Genomic DNA, 24,120 nt, shown 5'->3' on the forward strand with positions numbered 1-24,120 from the left:
TGGGGGTCCTGATGGGGGGGTGGGCTGTGGGATTGGGGAGATCTACTGGGGAGGGCTGTATTGGGCATCCTGATGGGGGGGCTGGGTTGGGGAAATCTAGTGGGGAGGGCTGTATTGGAGGTGGGTTTTGGGCCCTGATGCAGGGCTGGGGAAGATGTAGTGGGGAGGGCTGTATTGGGGGCTGGGTTGGGGGCCCTGATGGAGGTTTTGGGGAAGGAATCTGGTGGGAAGGGCTGGGTTTGGTGGTGGTCAGGGTTGGGGGACCTGACCTCATCTCATGATCTATTTCAAACTCTGATAAAAGGCCCCTCCCCCATCCCTGGGGAGTGGTGATCTGCCTCTGTGGGTCCACTATGTTTGAGGGCTAACTTGGGGTCCCATGCACACCCTGTTGCTCCCCACCTGCCAGGCCCTCTCTCTGGACCTTGCCACTCATTTTAACTTACTAAAAACATCTCTGCCTGGCAGAATTACCTGCAGAGCAATAAAGTCACCCTCTCCCCATCTGGCCTCACTTAGCCCACTCACCCCAGCCTCTCATTCTGTCACCCACATTGGCCTGTTTTTTGTTTTTTTTTGTCATCACTCTTTGTCTTGGGTCTCGATTTTGTAACCTCAAGGCAAGGGTGCATCTCTTGCACCTGTCAGCACAGTGGCGCACCTGTTTGCTATGTTACATCAACAATAACATCTGGACTAGGGTGTGATCCCAGTGAAGTTTATGTTGGTTTCCAGAGGGATGGCCTTAGTTTTGAAATCCTGAGATCCAGAGGTTTAAATCTAGTTCTTGGCCTTGTCTGTGTTCTGCATGGGCCTGAGGTGGATGCAACAGAATTCATGCACTTTACTGTGCATTTTCCGTTGAGAATTTTAAAACTAAGCTTCCATGTGTGTGCTCTGCATGGATGTTAAAATCCCAAAGCATTTATCATAAGAGTAGGGGGTTTGCCCTAGCTTCTTGTTCAAAACCTTCTCTCCCAACATTGTTGCACATTATGCCAGTTATCTTCTAGGCTGCCCTGCTCTGTGCCTCAGAGGTGGATGCACTTTGATACTGGTAAAGGGATATTACATTTCCAGAACTCCTTTCATAGACATTTACAAAATATAGCTATTCAGGGATCCCTTTGCCGGCCCCAAAATGCACGTATCTACCTCAGATGCATGAAGAACACAGATAAGGCCAAGAATTGGATTTGAACTTTTGGTTCCATGGATTTCAAGGAAGAGCAAAGGAGAGGGTTTGTGTGATGGAGCGAGAAACATGGGGAAATATTAAAAGGGAGTGAGAGTAGGAAAAGGGAGGTGATAATTGAATGTGGGAGAGGGAATAAATTAAGAAGAGAGGGAACAAAGGGTCGATGGAATTGATCAGTTGATTGTACTTATCTGGCTCCTCTCATCAAAGCATCTGAGCACCTCACAATCTTTAATGTATTTATCCTACTGTGAGGCAGAGCAGTGCTATTATCTCCATTTTGCAGATGGGAAACTGAGGCACAGACAGCCTAAGTGAGTTGCCCAGGATCACAAGGAAATCTGACAGAGCACGGAATTGGACCCAGGTCTCCCAAGTCCAAGGCTAGTGTCCTAACCACTGGGCTAGCTTTCCTCCCTCTGGGATGAGGATGAGACTGTGCTCATAGGTTATAAACCTGAGCTCTGGCAGCCATGCCACACATAGGAAAAAAATGTATCAGGACCATTGATCATGCTTCCCTGATTTAGAGGTTAAAGAATAACTCTCTTCTGAAAATTATTCTTTGGCCAAACGCAAGTTGTGTTTAGTCAGACATAAGTTATTGGGCTCAATACAGGGGTAATTGGGTATAATTTAAGAGCATATGATATGATGATATAATGGTCCCTTCTGGCCTTAAAATCTGTGAATCTCTGAATTCTCCGTCTTACTCCCTTTCTGTTGTAGGGCATATACCTTTTGGTCTGATCTGCCACCCTGATCGGGAGCACTTAATCTATCCTCTGGGATGTACCATAATTATTCAAGGTCTGAACAATAACACGCAAGCTTTCCTGCACGGCCACACTAACAATGTGTCCTGTGTTGCTGTGTCTCGGAGTGGATGTTACGTAGCTTCTGGACAGGTCACTTTCATGGGCTTCAAGGTGAGTAATATTTTTTAAATTATATTTTAACCTTTGGGGGATTCGAATAATGACTTCGGGGTGAGTATCGAACTGAAATCTTCCTCCGCAGAGGACTGATCTTGTAGTCTGTAATCTTGCATGTAGTTCTGTTGTCTTAGTAGCACAAAGCCTGTGAGTAAAGGCTATAGCAGCAGGCCCTGTTATTTTTAACTACATCAGTAGAGGCTAACTGATTCAGAGCTGAGCTTTTGGCAGTGGGAGTTCTTGTTTTTTAAACAATAATTGAAGCTTTTGTTTTGAGGGGGAAAATACTAGAAGAGGAAAAGCCTTTCAGGGGACTGGGAGGCATGTACTCTTAGATCTCCCTCTGAATTGCTATGTGACCTTAAGCAAGTCACTAGGGTAAAATTTTCCAAAATGCCTAAGTCCCATTTTCAAAAGTTAGTTAGGTGCCCACGTCCCATTAGGCTGCTAAATGTATCAATCACTTTTGAAAATGGGACTTGGGCTCCAGAGTCACTTAGATGCTTTTGAGAATCCCACTGGGTGCATAACTGCATGTTTAGACACCCAAGGTCTTTGAAAATCTGGCCCTTCTTTGCCTTCTTCATGGGAATGAAAGAATGAATGAATGAATGAATGACTCTTTGTAGGGCATCCTAAGATCCTTGTGCGAAAGGGGCAGTAGCACCTTGCAGTATTTTAAAATGTCCAGTTTTGGACCTCTCAATCTTGTACGTTGTCCCTTGTTGTCCTCTTGGCCCTGATGTTACTCGGACTCTAAAATGAAACACAATCTTAAACTTGGAAGTCCCTCTTTTCTTTTGGGATGTCTCTTAGACCAGATCTACACAGTTAGTTTCACCAGCATCATGATGTTAGTCAAGGGTATGAAAAGGTGAGTGCCGCCCAATATAGCTGGGCTGACAGAAGCATCTAGTATAGGTGATGCTATCCTAGCAAAGCTGCCCTTTTGCCAGTATAGTTTATTTTGCTCATGGGGGGTGGCTTTATTATAGTGGTACAAAGGGCAGCTTTGCTGGTATAATATGCCGCTGTTCCTGTAGTGGTAAAGCACTCCTAGTGTAGACATGGCCTTAGTGTGGCTAAGCTGAAGAGTATTCATACAAATGGAGTCCTGGGCTGGAAAGAAGTCTAACTCAGAAGCACCTTTTGCACCTAAGAACCTGAGGAAATTCTAACCAATGTTCTTTGGGCCCCAGGCAGATATAATTTTGTGGGACTACAAGAAGAGAGAGCTGCTTGCTCGGCTGTCACTTCACAAGGGGAAAATTGAAAAACTGGCGTTCTCTCCAAATGAACTTTACTTGGTGTCACTGGGAGGCCAGGATGATGGCAGGTAACAAGATTAAATTTTGAATCTCTCTCCTCCCCCATCAGAGAAGTCACATAAGCAGAGGGCCTGGTTAAAAGGAAATTTCCCATGTCCGAGGACCAAATAAATGAAGGCAAAAGTGCTGCTGGCAGCTTCCTCTCCTGCTATTGTGAGTTTGATTCCCAGCACAGCCCACAATGCAGAGGGGAGTCGAAGCTGGCATACTGTGCACCTTCTCTCATATACAGCATAATTCACACTCATTTAGATGCAGGCCCTGACACATCAACTCTGAATCTTATTACTGCCTGAATTTTAGGGCATCTGTTTGGCTTAACGTATGGACATGAAGAAGGTATAAATTACATCAACGGAGGTTCACCTTTGAATTTGGCCAAGAGAGACTGTCAGGAGCACACTCACCTTCTCGTCCCTCATGACAGAATTATTTGCCAGTCACATTCCCATGCAATGAGAGGGGCTGGCAGCTGTGGGTTTCTCTGCACATGGCTTCTATCCTTGTCAGTCATTGGATGGGACCTATACACCCAGTCATAAATGCAGGGAAGAACATTCATGCCTTTAATGATGAGGTTCTCTGTGGAGCTATGCAAGGGATTGAAAGCATAGGTCTTCTCATGGGAGTTGTATGTCTAAAACTCTACATCTCTCTGCAGATACCCCCTCATTGAGTTCTGCCCTGGGCCATGTTACATCCCATGTAGTTTTTATTTGAAATATGCTGTTTATGCTGTATGGTAAACTGAGCACACAAATAACAGAGGGAGACTTGAATACGCGCGGGGCAATATATAATATTTTTAAACTGTGAGTCAATTGAGAAGAGATGAAAGTGAAGTAATACTATTGTAGCACAGATGAGAAAAAGACATAGGGCCCAATCCTACAAACACTTCTTATTGTGTGTAGTGCTTACTACCAGGAGCAGCCCCTCTGACTTCAGTCAGGACTACTGCCCTTGGTGCTTACTGAGTGTTTGTGTGGTTGGGCCTTGTTTCAGGCAAGTTCTGTGTGGCTCTGACACTGTACCTTATTCCTGACTTGCATCGGCTCTGTTGCTCCACTCCTGACCAGTCGAAAGCCAAAGATGTGAAATGGTATGGTGTCTTTATGGTGGGCATCACAGTTTCAGGGTAACTGCACCTGTGTTTCCCCCTCCGTGGTCCCTTGAGGACACCCTCTGAAAGGTTTCCAGATTTCAGCCATCACCTCTCCTAGGCAGAGACCCATGTTTCACTCCCTTCTGACCAGGGATTTTAAGGCTGCACGTCTTTATGATTTATACTGTCATATCGCCAACAAGCCAGACTGTCTAAAAGACCAGCGCCTGCATTTTCTTGCTCTCCGAGGGCTCTGACTAGTGTATGACCAGCAGTTACAAGTTACAACATAGCTCCTTCTTAGCAGTTACCTTTATTCTTAAGGTGAAAGCATTACAGAGAAAACAGATTAAAACAATGAAAGAAACTGCACACATGCAAAAAAGCTTATCAGCGGTCACCTCAGCTCCAACCTAGAGGCTTCGGCAGGTTTTAGTCCTTCAACACCCACAGCTGGGTTTTCCCCATGATTACGAGTTCATTTGTCTTCAAACCAGAATGCTGGCCTTGAGTCAGTTTAAGCTTGGGCTGTTTATCCAAAAGTCCTTTCTTTGTATATTGGTCTCTGGAGAATCTAGTTTGAACCAGAATATGCGAGCATCCCCAGGAGGTGGTACTTGTCTGGAGGTGTTATAACCTGAGTGATTTGCCTTAATCTTCCCCTGCTGTTTACTGTTTTCATTTCCTGGAGGAGCTGTGGTAACCCTCCCTCTGTGGTGTTCATACAGTGCCTGGCCAACAGTGATCCTTAACCCATTCATACAGTTAATACAATGTGGTCTCCAAAAGATATTGCAGGAAGTTGTCCTGTCTCTCACAATGGGGACAGGAGGAGATCCATCAGATCAGTTTCTAGTGATGACCTAAGACATATTAAAATCTTGGCCAACAGGGGTTAAAAGGCTAGTGCACAAACCCAGTAAGCTGCTTTATGAACAAGGGACGTGAATTGCAGTTCTATATATATATATATGCACAAAAAGTGTGGGTGAAAGTTTTCTCTGCAAAGTAGCCCCAAGCCTGGATTCATCTGGCAACATGTTTGGGAAGATAGCTTCACTCTATTGATTGGTGATATAGTCTTATGATTTAAACAAGTTGAAACTATTTTTTTTAAACCCTTCTTTCCCTGCAGCGTGGTTGTATGGAGCATAGCTAAGAGAGATGCCATCTGCGGCAGCCCTGCTTCAGCCCGTAGTGCTGGAAATGCTACCGTCCTGGCGTTCTCCAACTGCAGAGACGAGGCGTTCATTAGTGCTGGAAAGTAAGGAAGTCTTGTCTAGCCAACAGTAGAGAACTCTTGAGGTGGGGGAACCCACAAAGCTATTTCCTTCTACAAAGACTGTTTACCTAGATGGAAGGAAAGTTAAACAATGTGGAGTGTTAACGTTTTTTCCTATCACTGTCAAGGGGCCTGTGAATATCCATCAGCTTGTCCCTTACAGGCATTTTCGCTTGTTGCACACAAAGAGTGTTTTCAAAGCAGTGCACAGGGAACTGCGTGCATCAGTTCTGTTTGTATACAGCACTCCCCATGCAGCAGTTAAAATATTTGCTTCCTAATGTTTACCTGAGAAGAGCAGTTGATAAATGGCTCTGCACAATGGCACGTTAACTCAGGAGCAGTGACAGCTCAGAGATTGCTGGATTTTTTTCTTTACTGCATGTCACAGCCAGTGAGGGTATCACCCCGTACGGTATAAGAGAGCTCTTTGATGCAAAACCGTCATATTTCCACATTTTAAATATATTATTACTTGTATGTGGGTTGCTTTTTAAAGATGCTGGGGATCTGCAGCTGCCATTGAAATCAATGGGAATTGTAGGTGCTTCTGAAAATGATGGCAATGGCATGCCAAGTGTGCTAGACAGAACATAGGAAAGAGAAGGTCCCTGCTTGAAGCTCTCTAAGCTTAGATTTAGACATAGCTCTGCAAGTGATAACCAACAAAGGCAGATTGAGGAGATGATGGACTTGCTTGTCAATCTGTCCACACATCTTGTTGGTTTTGATGGGTTTTTCAATTAGAAATTAGAGTTGGGTTTTTAAAATGTAGTGAGCACTAAATGCTCAGGGAACAAAGCATTCGAGATGAGGGGGATATAGTACAGGAGTGGAGTGACATGAAGGGACTTGAGGATAGTGGTCGGATGAGGGGTAGGGAAGGGAAGAGGTGAGAAAAAGCTGCAATTCCTTTTCAGTGGCACTGTGCTGTGTTATCATTGTAAATACTTCCAGCTCTGGTTCTGCAGCCCCATCCAGCTCTCCGGTTGTACTCTCCACGAGGAGGTCGAAACAGAGAAGCAAACTGCTCACTGTGACATATCCGTAGGCCTTTGTGCTCTCTGCTTGTTACAGTGTCTTGATGGTAGAACAGTTCTGATTCACATCCTCATTTTTTCTTCAATTATGTAGTGGTCCTGTGATCTGATCATAAGATAGTTCATTGACTCCTAGGCCAGAAGGGTCCACTGTGTTCATCTGGTCTGACCTACTGTATAACGCAGGCCATAGAACTCCTCCCCTCCACCTCCCTCCCCCAGTTCCTAGAGCAATATCTTTTAGAAAGACATCCAGTCTTGATTTAAAAATTGCCAGTGATGGAGAATCCACCACAGCCCTTGGTAAATTGTTCCAATAGTTAATTACCTTCCCTATTAAAAATGTACACTTTATTTCCAGTCTGAATTTGTCTAGCTTCAACTTCCAGCCATTGAATTGTGCTCTGCTAGCTTGAAAGCCCATTGTCAAATATTTGTTCCCCATGTAGATTCTTATAGACTGTAATCCTATCACCCCTTAACCTTCTCTTTGTTAAGCTAAATCAATTGAGTTCTTGGAGTCTATCACTATAAGGCATGTTTTCTAATCCTTTAATCATTCTCATGGCTCTTCTCTGAACCCTTTCCAATTTATCAACAATCTGTTTGATTTGTGGACACTAGAACAGGAGACAGTTTTCCAGCAGCAGTTGCACTAGTGCCAAACACAGAGATAAAATAACTTCTCTGCTTCTACTTAAGAGTCCCCTCTTTATGCATCCCAGTATCACAACAGCCCTTTTGGCCACAGGTTTGCACTGCAAGCTCCTGTTCATCTGATTATCCACCACCCTGCCCAAATCTTTTTCAGAGTCCCTGCTTCCCTGTAGATATGGCTTCCATTCTTTGTTCGTAGGTGTATATGTAACCCACATACCTTCTGGGTGTGGTGTTCTGTCCCATCTAGTGCAGAGGTTCTCAAACTGAGGGTTGGGACCCCTTAGGGGGTCACGAGGTTATTACATGGGGGGTTGCGAGCTGCCAGCCTCCATCCCAAATCCCTGTTCGCCTCCAGCATTTATAGTGGTGTTAAATATATTAAAAAGTGTTTTTAATTTATAAGGAGGGGTTGCACTCAGAGGCTTCCTATGTGAAAGGGGTCACCAGTCCAAAAGTTTGAGAACCACTGATCTAGTGGCACCGAGGCCGCTTTGCGAGATCAAATGAGTCTGCTCTACAGCCTTAGCTAACAGGCTGTTGGCTTTTAGCTCATGCTGTAGAGGCTCATGCACTAAGCTCCAGAGGTTACAGGTTCAATTCCGCCTGTTGATGACTGGGATCTGTCAGCATTACATATACATTTACATGTAACCATATTAAAACACACATTGGTTGTTTGTGCCCAGCTTACCAAGCAATCTAGATTGCTCAATGTAAGTGACCTATCCTCTTCTTTATTTACCGCTGCCCCAATTTTTGGGTATCATCTGCAAACTTTATCACTGGTGAGTTTAAGTTTTCTTCCAGGTCATTGATAAAAATGTTAAGTAACGTAGGGCCAGGAACCAATTCCTGTGGGACCCCACTGCAAACAGACTTGCTCAATGATGATTCCCCATGGAAGGAATGATGCAGGAGTCCTATGAAAAAATAGTATGTTCACATGCAATTAAAGCCCGTATCATAATACATCAGCACAAGAGGACTGATTTAAGGTTCCTGGGCATCTTTCATTCTGGCATTTCCTAACTTTTGAGTGTTGGAGTTTTCAACTAGAATGTTCTTTTAATGTAGTTTTTTATGAGTAATAAATAATATGGTGGCTCCTGTGTTGCTAGTGAAGTTACAGTACTAGAAAATAGTCTTGGATGCCCTGGACATTCCCTTTGCTGCTGTTCTCAGAAATAACCTGAGCCATCAGGGCCCCACAGTGCATGTCTCTCTGAGTAATGGCAGGTGTCTAGGTCATTACATGTTCCCCAGGAGCATAATTCATACTTCTACCAGATAAGTCAACATGAGTGTAAGTGGTGCAGTAGTAGAAGTTACCAAGAACCTACCTTATAAAAAGGACAGGTTCCTTTTTTGCCTCTCTAAATTGTACTTTTTTCCTTTCTATATTAAGAAGATGGGGATCCCAGACAGAACATACTAAATGTCCTTTTTGAACACTGCTGTATTAGAAGGTCTCAGAGACTCCTGCATATATAAATTTGATTAGGATGTGTGTTCTTTTGCTACAGTGGGACTATTCGAGTATGGGAACTAGATCTACCAAATCGAAAAATCCGGCCAACAGAATGCCAAACAGGGCCACTAAAAAGAGTAATCACGTGTATTGTGGTAAGTATTCTTCTGTGGAAACTATATAGCTAAGCAGACTTATGGGTGATCAAGACCATTTGTAATATTGTAGCAGGCTGTGTCCTGTAGCATTTTTCTTTTGGGAATCCCTTTTCTGCTTATGAATGTTAACAAGATTTAGTTAGAAAAATGTCTTAACTTTCAACAGAGCTCTGGAACATTTTATGTGTGTTTGAACACAGACTTTACTCGTATCATCCCAAATAAAATCAGGGCAATATGCTGAAGTAAAGCCACTCATACAGCACAATCATGGGCATGGAATAAATGTCTGCAATGACCTGATCCTGATCTCCTTATTTAAACCTTCCCTCAGATGGCAGAAGATGATAGTTACTTCTATGTTGGGACTTCCAGTGGTGATATCCTGAAACTGAATATGAAAAGCAAACTAATGAGTGACTATGGGCCTGTGAAGGAGAAGTTCAGCCTGGTGAGTGGCATTCCTCTGGGGTTGTTTCTAAGTAACTTTTGCTAACCACAACTTCTCATGTAGCTTTTCTCCTGCCTCCCATTCTCCTCCTCCCTCTGTTAGTAACTGACATGGGGGCATTTTTCCCTCTTTCTAAGAGAACCTCCTTGAAGCCGATTCAGAAACTAATCCCAGTTCTGTGCCATTAGTTCCTTTTGAATGGTGTAGTTGACTCTGAGCCCCAAGACTGAGTTCACTGGCTCAGCTTTGTTCAGTTTCATCTGGCTCAGCACCTGCTCTCTCCCTGTGTATTCCAGAAGCTGGGTTTTATCCATAGCTCTTGTGCCATCATGCAGATTCTCTTATCAGGTTCAGTATATGATGATGGTATTATAAAGATGGAGCAAGGTCAGATGCTCTTGATTTTGCCATTGCAGATTAAAGGAGTTCCATTTCACAAAGAAAGGAGAAATCAGTTTTGGCAGAAATTTCCTCCTTTGTGCTTAGCTCACATGTACTTCATTTAACCAAGGACTACAGTAATATTGGATAGGACCTAAGAAGTAGAGGTAACCAGGTTACATAACAATTGCTGAATAGGTTGGATGTTGGGCAATGTTTGACATCTGAACTCAACCAAATAATTTTCAGTGGGAATGGATCTTCAGCACACTTTCCCTGATACGATGTTAGCAGCAGCACTCTACCTGTCCTGCTAACTGGCAAAACTGGGGGAAAGAGAGGAAAATAACTCTCCCACAAGCATGGTGTCCCCATCCACACACCTCTCCTCAGGCCTAATAGGGAAAAGGAGAGACTATATCCCTTGTCCTCATCAGATAGAACAAGCACATTCTTTTATCCACCCAGTTTCTAGCAACTTCCCAAAAGTGGAGGTAGAAGACCACCTTTCTCTGCCCTCAGAAATCAGCTCTGGATTAGTGTGTGGTGGGAGGAGACTCCAGGGATAATGAGGAGAAACTATTCTAGAGAAGACTGCTGTAGAAAATGTCTATCAGTAAATGGTGAAATGGGAACAGAGGCTGACATAAATCTTCTCCACTCACTTCCGTTGCCAGGATGGGGCAGGACCCTGTTGGGGGCGGGTATGATGTAACAGGGCTAGTAGTGCTGCCTACTAATGAGGTTGCCCAACATTTCCCAGCACAAGACCTTGGTTTCAGTGACTTATAATTTGCCAAACTTTAACCATTTGGGCTGAAATTTTCCATGCTGCATTTCATCTGCCTCACATGAATTTTTTTTGGAAAATTTCAGCCAAAATGGTTCAGCTGTTTCCAAGAACAAAGCTGTGGGAAACTATGTTGTTTTGCCCAGGTTAAGAAATTCTAGTGATCTTTTTTTCAAATGCTCTAGCGCCCCCATGCTATGGAGCAGGTACCTGACATTTGGCAGGTGTGTGACCTTTTATCAGGGATTTGCCTTTTGCTGTTCCCATGAAAATCTGCCCAAATTTGTCCAATTTATAAGCCTTTGAAAAATCACACTTTGCACATGCTCAGTAGAGACTTGCTAGATCTTAACAGCTAAAATCTTGGAAGATTCCATCCTCACTGAGCATGTTTGAGCTTCTCACAGCTCCTAGTGCTGACTGGAGTGCAAATGCACCATTCTTACGGAGCAACTGAGCATGCTCCAGCCCAGGACAACAGGGGCTCCCAGGGACTTTCCATGTAATGGCTGCTCCCTGTTTCTGCAGGCTGGATGGGGCTGCACATTGGACCTGAGAGCAGGAGCCTGGCTCTTCTGTGCTGTCAGTGTACTTGGGGCAGTCTAGGGGTTTCTAGCTCCCCTCTCCTGCACTGGGGAAGTAGGGGCGGGGCCTTTGAATAATCATGATCTGCTCCCACAGGCCTCTCATCTTAGGTGAAGGCCTCTGGTGTTGTGCTATTTGCTGGGTGGGGGTAGGGAAGCCAAGATCCACCCACTCCACCAAGCTCCAGTCCAGGGCCCAGCAGTGGGTGACTATAATCAATCTCTTGGGGTATCAGACCACAGCACTTCCTGGACCACTTCCTACCCCAGCCCCCACTGATTGTCCCAGGGTGAAGCCCTTCTCTTGAGTCTCTGACCTGCACACCCGGTCACTGTGCTCTTTGGTGGTTCTCTTCTGGGCTGTGCCTCTGGGGCAATACTTGAACTCTCAGAGCTCAGGGCAACCATCTGCTCCCCTCCACTGCCAGCCTCCTTCTGAGCTGGTCTTCTCTGTTTTTAAAGCCTTGCCTGCAGCTTGTGCAGACCCTGTAGGTGCGGCTGCCTGGGCCCAGAGTTGCTCTTTAAGCCCTTGCTCTCCAGTGTGAGGTTTGTAAATCCCATCATAGGCAGAAACATTCTTTTTGTTCTGTGTGTGTACAGCACCTAGCACCATGGGTCCGGGTCCATGACTAGGGCTCCTAGGAACTCTGATAATACAGAGAATAAGAGATGACCCCGCTGCTGGCACCCAGGCAGTGTGGAAGAAGCCGACTGATTTGAATTCAGAGGGGACAAAAGCCAGAGGAAGAGAAAGGAATAGACTAGGATAAGGAGTCTGGTGAGACAGGATCTAGAGGGCAGGGAAGAGAAACTGACTAGGAGTCGAAGGAGGAGAAACTGTGACTGGCTGGGCAAAGAGGATGGGACTAGGTCAGAGGTAGGCAAACTACAGCCCGTGGGCTACATCCAGCCCACAGGACTGTCCTGCCCCGCCCTTGAGCTCCAGGTCAGGGAGGCTGCCCCCAGGCCCTCCCCTGCTGTCCCCCCTCCTCTGCAGCCTCAGCTCGCCGTGCTGCCAGCGCTCTGGGCAGTGGGACTGCGAGCTCCTGCCAGGCAGCATAGCGGCATGGCTGACTCCAGCCGGGTGGCGTGGCTGCCAGTCTTGCTGCTCTGAGTGGCATGGTAAGGGGACGGGGAGTGCGGGGGTTGGATAAGGGGCAGAGGTCCCGGGGGGCAGTCAGGGGACAGGGATCAGGGGGCAGCTGGATGGGATGGAGGTGCAGGGGGCGGTCAAGGGATGGGGAACGGGGGGATTGGATAGGCATGGGAGTCCTGGGGGCCAGTCAGGGAGTGGGGATGTAGATAGGGGTCAGGGCAGTCAGGGAGCAGGGGGGGTTGGATGGGCGTGGGGTCCCGGGAGGCAGCGGTCAGGGCACAAGGAGCAGGGGTGTTGGATGGGTCAAGGGTTCTGAGGGGGGCAGTCAGGGGGTGGGAATTGGGAGCGGGCAGGGGCCAGGCTGTTTGGAGAGGCACAGCCTTCCTTACCTGGCCCTCCATATGGTTTCAGAACCCTGATGTGGCCCTTAGGCCAAAAAGTTTGCCCACCCGTGGACTAGAAGCTGGAGAGAGACTGGGGCTTGGAGCCAGTGACAGAAATAATATATGGAGATATACCTAGCGCATAGAACTGGAAATGACCCCGAAAGGTCATCAAGTCCAGCCCCCTGCCTTCACTAGCAGGACCAAGTACTGATTTTGCCCCAGATCCCTAAGTGACCCCCTCAAGGATTCAACTCACAACTCTGGGTTTAGCAGGCCAATGCTCAAACCATTGAGGGGCAGGAGAGGGAGCCAATTGGCCGGGATGGAGAAACACTGAGATTGAATGAGGGGCTGGGAAGTGGGAAAGGGACTGGTGGATCAGGGAGACTTGGGCCAGAAGCCAGTGGGTGTGGAACAGAGGGTCAGGGCAGGAGAGACAGATCTAGCAAGTAGTTGCAGTGCAAGGCAAGAATCGGGGCTAGTTGAACAAAGAGACTGGGACAAGCGTCTGGGGTGGGAGATGGAGACTGAGATTGGATGAGGAACCTGGAGAGGGAACTGGGACTTTCTGGGCAAGCAGAAGGGGGACAAGGAGTTGGGGTGTGAGGAGGGAGCTGGGCGTGGGAGAGTAGATTGGGGCTTTAACATTGAGCACCAAAGGAAAGACTAGAGCTGGCTGGGCAAGGAGACAGGTGGGGAAAAAGCAAAATGGGGAGAAGGATAGGTTAGAAGGGATGGGGCAGAAGATGCCAGGCTTTGGGGAAACGGGCAGAAGAGTGTGTGCCCACTAGAGAACACACTTTTTTTCAAAGCTTGGAATGGAACCCAAGATTCCTGAGTCTCACTACTCCTCTTCTGTCAGCAAATATCTGTGAAACCCCTGGCAAAGTGCATGTTTCATCCCACTCTAGTGCTGGTCCATATAGAGGATGAAAACCTACTACTGCTATCAGTTACTGCTAAAGCAATCACTCACTTCAACTGCAGCTGTAAGTGTTCAGCACTTCTGCAAATCAGACCCCAGGGTTTCAAGTCAGGACCCAGAAAATGATGAACACACAATCAGTGACTACCACTGGTTTCAAAGACTTACCCAGCATCACATGGGGACTCCATGGCAGACGCAGGAACAGAATTCAGTTCCCAGGGCAGCATTCAAATGCCTTAAACATGAAACCATTCCTTATCTTCCTGCAGCTTCCTACCTTATTCATTACATGACTTTCAAGTTCTGCAACAAATGAGGCAGGGGTCGTTCAGACAACAGCCTGGTTTACTACACACCCTGATTCATCCCCAGAACAGGTCAATCCTGTGCAAAAAATAGTCGGGATGGGGATTTATGCTAAACATGAACACTCTGGCTAGTACAGTTGTTCTTGGATTCTCGTTACTCATATCTATAAAAGACTTCTTACTGCTTCTCAGCGTATGCCCAATGGAGAGTGTAACATCGAAGGAATTCAAGCTTTTCCTTAAATCTCTCTTGCAGAAGTGTGAATGTATTTCTCTGTTGTGTCAGCAAGCAGCAAGAGAAGGTATGCAGATGAAAGTATTATCTGCACTACTGCTCTGGGTACTGAGGCAGTGCTGTCCCTGAGGGAAGCAAACCTTGTGGTTAGAGAGAAAATGAGTGAGCAGCAAGGACTGGAACAAAAATCCAACAGCAAAACTGGCAAAGGAAGCCATTAGGGAAAAATTTTCCAAACTCTGCCTGAGCTACTTCTGCAGAACAGGTGTGTACAGCTGCTACGTGCACAAACTCTGCATTTGCTTGTGCAGAATTGGAAGTTACATGCACAGAACCTGCATATTTTGTGACTGCAGTTTGGATGCCAAGAGGTAACAGTTGAATTCTTTATGTGCAGTTTAGGTTTATTAGGTCTCCGTTTTGGTACCTGAAAGACAAAGTTGTTTAGTATTGTGTCTAGTAGGATGATAAAAGTAATTATGGACAGGTGGCTAGGCAAGGCATTGTCTTGTGGTGATTCAAGTTCTGATCTTGAATTCTCTGGAACAATACACTTAGTCCATTTAGTTCCAGTAGCAATGGCCTGTATTTTTGGAGTTGCAGAGGCAGAGTTCTAGGACTGACTCTGAAAGCATGTGGTCTGCTATGAAAAGGCAACTGCTTCTCCATAGTAAAGATTGCAGTTAGAGTTCCCCAGTAAAGCTGATCTTTACACCACCTTATAACAGCCTCCTTCTCAAAAAATAAAGTGAGAGAAGTCCTCATGCTTTGGGTTTTGTAGGGTTAAGTCTCACTGACAGCTAGATTCTCTCTTGAATAAATTAAATACTCTTTGCAATTATGATACATAAATGCCTTCTTTTCTAAGTATGAGCTAAGTTACAAATATTGCTTTATATCCCTCTATCTTTATATCTATTTTATACCCCTCTATCCCTCTATTTTTATATCCCTCTATCCGCCCAGTATGGACCATAGGTAGATTTTACACTGGCTCATGTAAAATTTCAAGGTCAGGAACAGTAAAATGTTTAAGAAATTATGATTTTAATTTTAGACTTGTTTCTCTGGCTTTGAAACTGTCAGAGAAAAGAGCTCCAATGGAGAGAGAATATAAACTATAGTCTGTCTTTTATCATTTTCCTGTGTGAGTTCATTCAAGAGTGTAGTGATTGTCTGGTTTCACCCATGTAGTTGGTGGTGCATTTAATGCACTGGAAGAGGTACACCATATGTTGTAATAGGCATTTGTAGGATCCATAGATCTTGAAAAGTGTATTGTAGGGGGGTATTGGTCATTCTGGCAGTGGAGATATGTCTGCAGATTTTGCTTTTGTTGTTCTGGCAGGGTCTGGTGCTGCTTTGATTTGAGTTGATGTGTTCTGGTCTGTGGGAAGCTTGCTTCTGATGATGAGCTTGAAGAGGCTGGGGGATTGTTTGAAGGCCAGAAGTGGGGTTAAAGAAAGATTTCAGGGTGGGGTCCTTGAGCATAGGTTGTCATTATTTGATGATACCCCATGTGGGTTCCAGTGTGGGGTGATAGGTGACAATTAGGTATTTGCAGTCAGGTGGGTGTTATTTCTGTATTAAAGCAGGTTCTCTTGGGGTATTTGAGTGGCCCATTCCATGATGTGATCTACTTCTCTGGTGGAGTATCCTTGTTTGGTGAAGGCGATTAATGGGCTACTCTTCCTTGAATGGTCCCTTATAATGCGTGCTAACTACTTATGCCAAACAATCTGTTCCCCCTGGTGTTTTTCTGTGACACTGGGAGTACCTTTCCCAGACGTGAAGAATTGCTCTATATGTCTGGAAAACTTGTCCCTCTAACCAACAGAAGTTGTTCCAATAAAAGATATTACCTCACTCACCTCGTCTCTCTCATATCTTGGGACCAACACGACTACAACTGCACTACTTATTAAGTAGGGAGTGTAAGGATAATCAGGTCCTTCATTGTTCACCTCTTGGTATTGAAGTGCTTGGGTTTTATATGCCATGATAGTAAAGTGCATTGCTTTCACCTGGCAACTCGTTTTTGAAACCAAGCTTTTCCTTATGGCATTTTTTTTTAAAAGAGTTTTCTGTAAAGACAGTAAATACTGGACCTGTCAACAGTACATTGATTTCTATTCATATTTGCTTGAGTAATTTCAAGCTGGTTGCTCAGGTGTAAAGTGGGATGGGTGACTTGCAAATACCTTTCTTGAAATTCCTGGAGTGTTTACATTGTAAAAAATCTTTAAACAACTTGAAGGTGAAGAGCAGGAGTTCACGGTGCAGCAGAGAAGCCTGGAAGAGATGAGAATGGGACAAGGGAGAAAGTATCCTTATGGGGAAATAGGCATGCTTGAGTTGGTTTGAGATTTGTCTCTGTAATTACTATACTTCAAGACAGTGTTTCTTAGGAGACTGTGTTTCATCCGCAAAAGGCAGGATATAAAACACTATTAATTGCATTATTTAATGTGAATTGCTTGGTGTTGTGAATTACAAGTGTAAATTATAAAATTGTCGGTTTACTTGGGATAGTTCAAAGAACGGTCCTGGCACAAAAGAAGTCCATTTACAAAAGCAGTGTTGAAATCAGACTGATGATGACACATCTAACCATATATGTTCTGACCAGTTGAAGGCCCTTGATTTTCACAGTTTGTGATACCGGTTTCAATCCCAAATCAGGGAAATTAAACAGGATACCTAGAAAAATGAAAGCAGTATTGGGAGTGTCATAAAAACACACATTTATTAGCAGGTAGTTGAGAGCTGTAATTATGTAAATTCTATCATTGTTTATTTGATTTGTAATTCCACCACTTGCCATAACCCTAAACCCATTGGGTGTTTGAAATGGGAGGACTTTTATAGAAAGACACTGCAAAGTCAAAGCAAAGTTGATGGGTATCTGATAGTAGGACTCATAAAGAGCTGCTGACACCTCATAGAAAACCAGAAAAAACATTCTGTTTAGAACAGTTCTATTTCTAGATCATATTTTCTGTCTTTGTTTTCTTTGTTCTCATCATTTTCCTGAGGCTAGTTAAATGAAAACAGGCTTCCTTCCTACTGTTTTTCTGTACTTGATGGTAAAAACATCCTTTGTGTATGACATAATTTCCCACAATTACTAATGATGTCAGAGAATCATGATGTCGAGAGAGGGATAAGTTAGTGGAGCAGATGGAAATAAAAAGAGAGAACATGCAAAGAGGATAAAAATAGAAAAATGTAAATAGAAGCAAAGACCCTTTTTCATGCAGATATGCTTGATAGGTTTATTTTCTGAACAGATGAGTAATACAGCTAATCTGACATGCGCAGTAACCTCTACAGAGAATATTTTTAAAAAATATTCCATGAAACGTAAGTAAGACTTCAAAATTAATACAGTTGATTCCACTCAGTTGGACAACTGGACCAAAGCAGTCTTCCCAAACTCAACCTGCTTTCTCTATGAATTGTACTATCATTCAGTCTATACTGACTGGATGCTCTTAAAGATCCCCTCCTGGACCTGAACAGTTCAAATACCCTTTCTATTTTCCTCTCTGGCTTGGCCTCCAATCATAGAACCTTAATTGTTTCAGCTCAAAGGACCTGTAAACTTGCTGTCTGTGGCCATACTGCCCTGAATGTGTCTGATCCTGGAAGCTAACCAGGGCTGGGCCTGATTAATATGTATAGAGGAGCTGGTTTGGGAATACCAGTATTGTAGGCTCAGACACAATACATTATACAATATTGCCAAGCTCATGTGTTCAAAAACCATGAAATTGACTTAAAAATTAGACAGTTTCCAAAAATATTGAGTTCTTTTTATTTGCCTTCTGGGTTTTGACCTTTGAGAGTTCACATTTTCATGCTTTTTTCCACAACCATGAATGTTAGAAATGTACAATTTTTTAAAATGAAAGTTGAGGGTCTCATAATCCCATGACTCTGAGAGCTGGGGCTTTGAGGAAAAACACCAATATTGTAAATATCAGAAGGGCTGGCAGATACATGCTCTGTGCTAAGTGATTCAGTGAAACTCTGCAGAGAAATCAGAGGGAGATGGGCGGATATTGGCATTTAACTGGTTTCTGTGGTAAGCATCCAGAAACATGGTTGCACAAAACATGGCCACAGTAATACCACTTATAGGAGCTCTGAGTTGAAGTGCTCCTAACTGACACATGTGCTACATCCCTGTACGCAACAGTCAGAGACATGTGTAAGGAAAAGCAGTGAGTGAGAGGTAAAGAAGACTCTGGGAACTAAACTGAACCCCATAAGTGAGAGAATGCCAGGAATTGTAACAGCTGAAGATACTGCAGTATGGGCACTGTCCTGTTGGAGCTGACGTGCTGGGAGGACACAGTTTGCTTAGCAGTAGAATTTAGTTCACAGTCCAGATTTTTGACAGCAAGAGAATGACCTCATTTAATAATGAGCCAGATCCTGACATCTTCACTCAGTTTCTTATTCCCTCTTTAGTGAGCTGAAAACTCTCACTAAAGTCGGTGAGGGATTTATTTGTCTGAGGATGGACATCAGGATTTGGACCAGTACTAGTATTTTGCCTCTCTACAGCACCTTATTTCAGAGGATCTTGGAGATCTTTAGACGTTAATAAACTCAGCATCATAGCCCAGATTACTTGCATTTGACAAGCAGGAAAACTGAGGCACAGAGAGCCGGTCTGCCTTTTCTATGGACATACAGGAAAATCTGTGCCAGAGCTGGATTACAGAACTGATTTCTTGACTCCCAGTCTGGTGCTTTGACCAGCAGACAATGCTTCCTTTCTCTGTCAGAGCAGTAGGTTCTTCTGTTGTCCTACCCCATGTTAGCAGGTGTTGGACCCATCTATTGAAATGCTGACTGCTTCCAGAGGGTTCTCACTGATAGGAAGAGCTTAATCCCACCCTCAATACAGGGAGATGGGAGTGGTTCTCTGGAGCAGTGAGAAGTAGGGTATGGGACAGAGAGGTTGTGCAGAAAACCCAAAGCACAGCTTTGGGGGAGAAGCTTAGGCTGAGTTTCACTGAGGGTACGTCTGCACTGCAAAGTTGTTGACAAAACTTTCGTCTTTCATGGGCTTAAAAAAGCCCCCCATGAAAGACAAAAGTTTTGCCAACGCAAGTGGCATGTGAACGCAGCTTTGTCAGCCAACAAAGCTAATGCTGCTCTCGGGGCTGGAAGTATTTTGTTGGCAAAAGTGCCGACAAAGAGCGTTTACACACACTGACTTTTAGCGACAAGGCTGTGTCGACACAGCCTTGTTCCTAAAAGCTGCATGGTGTAGACAAGCCCTGTGTTTCTTCAACGCCAATAAAAGAGTCACACATGGAAGGATGCATGTATTCTGTGCTAGAATGGTTATCCATGGATGTGCGTGCTCAGTCCTAGTCCCTTTGTATAGAATTAATGCTGTCATTACTTTCTTGCTCTTCTTTCAAGTTTTATGCTAGCTGTTCATATACCTGTAGCTGATAAACTTTGTCTCCCTTTTCATTTTGGACGGGCTGCTTTTTAGCAGCGGAGCGGAGCAGTACGAATAAAGCAGCGCGTGAACAACGTCACCACCACAGGGAGCATGACAAAGACTCTGTCTGAGCTCTTCTGCATGGTAGCACCAGTAAAGAGACTCTGCTTCACTACAATAGCGTGTTAATCCTGTTTTCTCACAGGGGGTCACAGCTTTGGTTTTGCTGAAGACAGGAGATTTAGTAGTCGGCACCGGAGGAGGGATTGTAGCTCTCTGTAAAGGATCAAACTACAAACCAATCAAGTGAGTTTGTAGATCAAAGCAGCAGGAGGGTGAGTGGTGTTTCCACAGAGTGGCAACATAACCAGGGCAGTAGTGTTCACTTTCAGTGACACATGCAAACTTCCAGTGCTAATGGGTTTTTTTAGTTAATGAATAAGAGAGAAATCTCAATATATCAGTTTTCCAAACACAAGCAGACACTGTCAAAATGGACAGCATTTATCTTGCAGAATGAAATAGTGACAAATTGAAACATGGTGCATGTTTTTATTGATTCATTTACAAAAGTTTGTGCCAATGATTGTTGTTAATTTTAAATGACCACATTTAGTTCTAAAGGCTTGGTGTCAGATCCTAAACTGATCCAAAATTGACATAGCTCCATTAAATCAACGAATTATAGTCAATTTCACCAGCTGGGGGTCTGCACCCTTGAAATCTTTAAAAAAGTGGTTGTAAGCAGATGTTGGATACTAACTATGTAGAGAAGGGTATCAAAACTGTGTGCCTGAGTACTTGCAGAGCATTCCAGTGTGCATGGAAAACAGAGCTACGGGCAGTTTCCCACAAGCAATCTAGATGTGCACTTTTGATAACGTGGTCGTATGTGATTTAAACTATTCTTCAAACATTGAATTCAAAATTGCCTGGAATACTCTTGGGGTTATGCTAATTAAGTGCACTTTTAATAAGGAAGTAAACAAAGGCGTGTTTACACATGACCCCCTGTCTAACAGAGTGTGTGTGTGTATGTGTTTTCTCAGTCCCTGCCAGATTTGGGATTGTCCACATGTGGTAGCTATGGTGAAATAAACTAGTGGGTGAATGTAAACTGGAATAGGTATTCCGCACTAACTCCCCATGTGGATGTTCTTATTCTACCCTGAGTGCTTCTGTGTGCGTTAGCTTAATCCACTTCCAAAGTGTATGTTAAGTGCAGAATAAGGTGGTCCACACAGACAGCTAATGCAGAATATTCTGCCGTAGCTATTACAGTTATTCCCCCATGTAGACAATCCCTAAGACACCAAGGATCGCATGAAGTGCAAACAAACATGGCAGAGAATGGCATGTTGGACTTGACAATGTTTCTGCCGCTTGATATCATGACCTAATGTGGCACATGGGTGGGAGAAAGATAAAGCAGCAGAGGCCAAACAAAAAACAAGGGTGGGGAGGAGAGGGAAGAAGAAAAATCAAGGTCCACGTCAGTGCAAATTTCTGCTTTGTCTTAACAGGAAAATTCAAGTCCAAGGTGGCGTCACTTCCCTCACCCTCAGAGGTCAAGGTCACCAGTTCTTTGTAGGAACAGAAGAGTCCCAGATTTATTGCCTTAACTACAACGATTTTAAAGAGGAGCTCATTGCCACCTGTCATAACGAAGCCATCCATGACATCATTTTTCCATCGTTAGTATGACTGGAAGGGAGCATTTTTGTTCTTGAAAAAGATGGGGTGGGGGAGTAAGCTGTAGATTTGACAAAGATATCTGTACAGCACCTTCTGCGCAGAAGGTTTCCAAAGTCACACTGATTTACATATAAGAATCCCTTCCTCCACCACTGAAATGCAGCCCCATCTGGTGTGGTAGTCAGCAGCAGTTCAGCTTGGGGAAGTGAAAAATAAGTTCTCCAACTGAATCTACATGGAGAATTTTAAGTAGGCAGACTATAATTATGCAAATTGGAATTTGTGTAACACTGGTATTAACACCCCTACTCTTGGGAAAAGTGCTATGAAATCTCTGGGCCATTCAGGCCCTGACTAATGTGAATCTTGAAATTTCACGTGCCTTTCAATGTTTTTTTCCATTTACTGAGTTGAATAGGGTCTATATTTGCAGACATGGCTTCATTCCTGCTCTCTGATCCAGTGCCTAGAACAGGTTTCAGAGGGGTAGCCATGTTAGTTTGTATCAGTAAAAACAACAAGGAGTCCTTGTGGCACCTTAGAGACTAACACATTTATTTGAGCATAAGCTTTCGTGGGCTATAACCCACTTCATGCCTAGAACGTCATCTAATATTGACTAGCACTGCTGTCAAAACAGACTTTGGGTGTATCAACATCACTTGTAATTGTGTGTTTAACAATATGGCATGTTAAATTAAATTCAGGACTCCTGATGCATGGTGCTAACTTCACAGATGTGCCTTCTGTTCACATTCATCTCATGAACAGACAGGAAAATTCCTTTTTGCTGTGAATATTAGAATCATGACATTTCGTAAAAGTGATGGCTCAGTTACTCGCTCTGCAAATGGAGGGTGGCATTTGATCCGGAGGGAGGTTTTGAGTTTTGGCATGCTGCTGTTGTGACATGAGGTGCCAAGTCCTACTGAGTTACAGCAAAATGTATAGCGTATAAAACAGAAATGCAAGAGGCCCTCCAACCCCTCACTTTATACCAGTGTACAGACCTGTACATCCAGGGCCATCCCTAGCCATTTTGGTGCCCTTTGCAGCTCCCTAGGCCTCCGTGTGTGGAGCGGAGGGCCTGCCCCCAGGCCTCTGTGGAGGGGGAGGGGCAGGAACAGGCTTGAGGGACAGGGGGGAACTGCCCCCCAGCACTCACCAGCTGAGCGGGTTGGGGCTGGGTTGCTCCACTTCCTGCCACCTGGTGATCGCAGGGCGGGCCCGAGCCCGTGTTCATGGGGCGGCGGGAAGAGCAGTGACTCTGCTCTGGCCGCTCCACTCTGCTCCCCTAGTTCCCAGCCTTGGGATTTAGGGGGCAGTGGGGAACCGCCCCCTAGCACCCACCTGCAGCGTGGCTGTGAGCCGGGGAGCAGAGCGAGCTGGGACTGGGTCACTCTTACCGCCAGTGAGTGCAGGCCCGACCCCTGCTGCAGTCCTCAGGGGAGTGGGGTGGGGCTGTGGCCAGGTCACTCCACTTACCATCCTCAGGGGAAGGGCAGGGCTGGGGTGGAGCAGGAGCGGGAAGAGGTGAGGCTGAGGCAGAGCAGGGATGGGAAGAGGCGGGGGCCATGGGGAAAAGGCAGAGCAGGGGTTGGAGCAGCACGCAGCTGCGTAGTGCACCAGGAAATGTGCCCCTTTGTTTTGGTGATCTGGATATCCCTCTCTACCCAAACAAGGGTGATTGCCACCAGCACGGGCCTGTGAACTTTTGTGACTTGCCCTCACTGAGGTGGAGAGCAGTTCTGTTCCCCACCCCAACAGCATCTATAAACATTAGGATCCAGCAGACTCTCAAATATAACTTCTCCCTCTTTTGGAATATAATGAGGCTTCTGACTGCTCATGAGGTAGAAGGGAAAATATGTAAATTCTTAAACACAACTGAAGGAAAGATTTGACACTAAGTTGTAGAAATTTGAGGAGGCAAAAGTTGTTTTTTTGAGTTTATTTGTTTTTTTTATTATTTAAGATTATACATGTGCAAATGTACAGTACAATTTAAAGTTTTTTATAAAAAATTTTTATTACGAGCTTAGAAGCATAGCAAGCTACAAAATATTTTTAGCTGCAAACACAGTAGTTAGTGTGAGAAACTGCAGAAAAGGCAAGCTATAAAACACTGCTAGGTGCAGACGAGGCCGACTGTTGTAAAAGTAAGCGGGGGGGGGGGGGCGGAGAGATGGAGGAAGGCCATAGTTCCTGCGATAAGCAAAGCGGGTGTGCCCAGCTTGCAAGCAAGAACACAATGCCCCAATTAAAGGGGCACCCAGGCCTGTAAGCCCAAAGTCATTCCTACACACAACTAAAATCTTTATACATTATTTTCACTTTCCAGATAAATTGAGCAGGTTTTATTCTGTGAAGCTAAAAATGTGAAGGCTCGTGCCTCATTGTGAGATACATTTCAGCAGACTTTTGCAGCCTGGTCTAATTCTCCCAACAGTGTTCCTGGTCCATTAAGGGGGGTAAGAAATGCATCATGACAACAAAGAGCCTGTCACTGACACCTGATGTTAGTCCTGGGGAATCAACAAACCTTTCTTTTATCCAGCTCTCTTAATTTGGAAGCACTCATATTCTAACATTTCTTATAGTATCTAGGTAGCCAAACTTATTGTA

The 24,120-nt window shown here is 44.7% G+C and overlaps 1 protein-coding gene across 1 annotated transcript in view; it reads left to right on the forward strand.

The window, feature by feature from the left end:
* The window catches only part of CFAP52 (cilia and flagella associated protein 52), a 30,917-nt gene that overhangs the window by 672 nt on the left and 6,125 nt on the right, over window positions 1–24,120 (forward strand). The window contains exons 2-8 of the mRNA XM_032777058.1: window positions 1,928–2,127; window positions 3,333–3,469; window positions 5,702–5,830; window positions 9,072–9,171; window positions 9,509–9,625; window positions 20,006–20,106; window positions 21,324–21,494. Of these exons, the coding sequence (XP_032632949.1) occupies window positions 1,928–2,127; window positions 3,333–3,469; window positions 5,702–5,830; window positions 9,072–9,171; window positions 9,509–9,625; window positions 20,006–20,106; window positions 21,324–21,494 (955 nt within the window). The remainder of the gene's footprint in view (window positions 1–1,927; window positions 2,128–3,332; window positions 3,470–5,701; window positions 5,831–9,071; window positions 9,172–9,508; window positions 9,626–20,005; window positions 20,107–21,323; window positions 21,495–24,120) is intronic.

The sequence above is a fragment of the Chelonoidis abingdonii genome, chromosome 13, assembly GCF_003597395.2.
Source record: "Chelonoidis abingdonii isolate Lonesome George chromosome 13, CheloAbing_2.0, whole genome shotgun sequence".
Taxonomy (NCBI): Eukaryota; Metazoa; Chordata; order Testudines; family Testudinidae; genus Chelonoidis; species Chelonoidis abingdonii.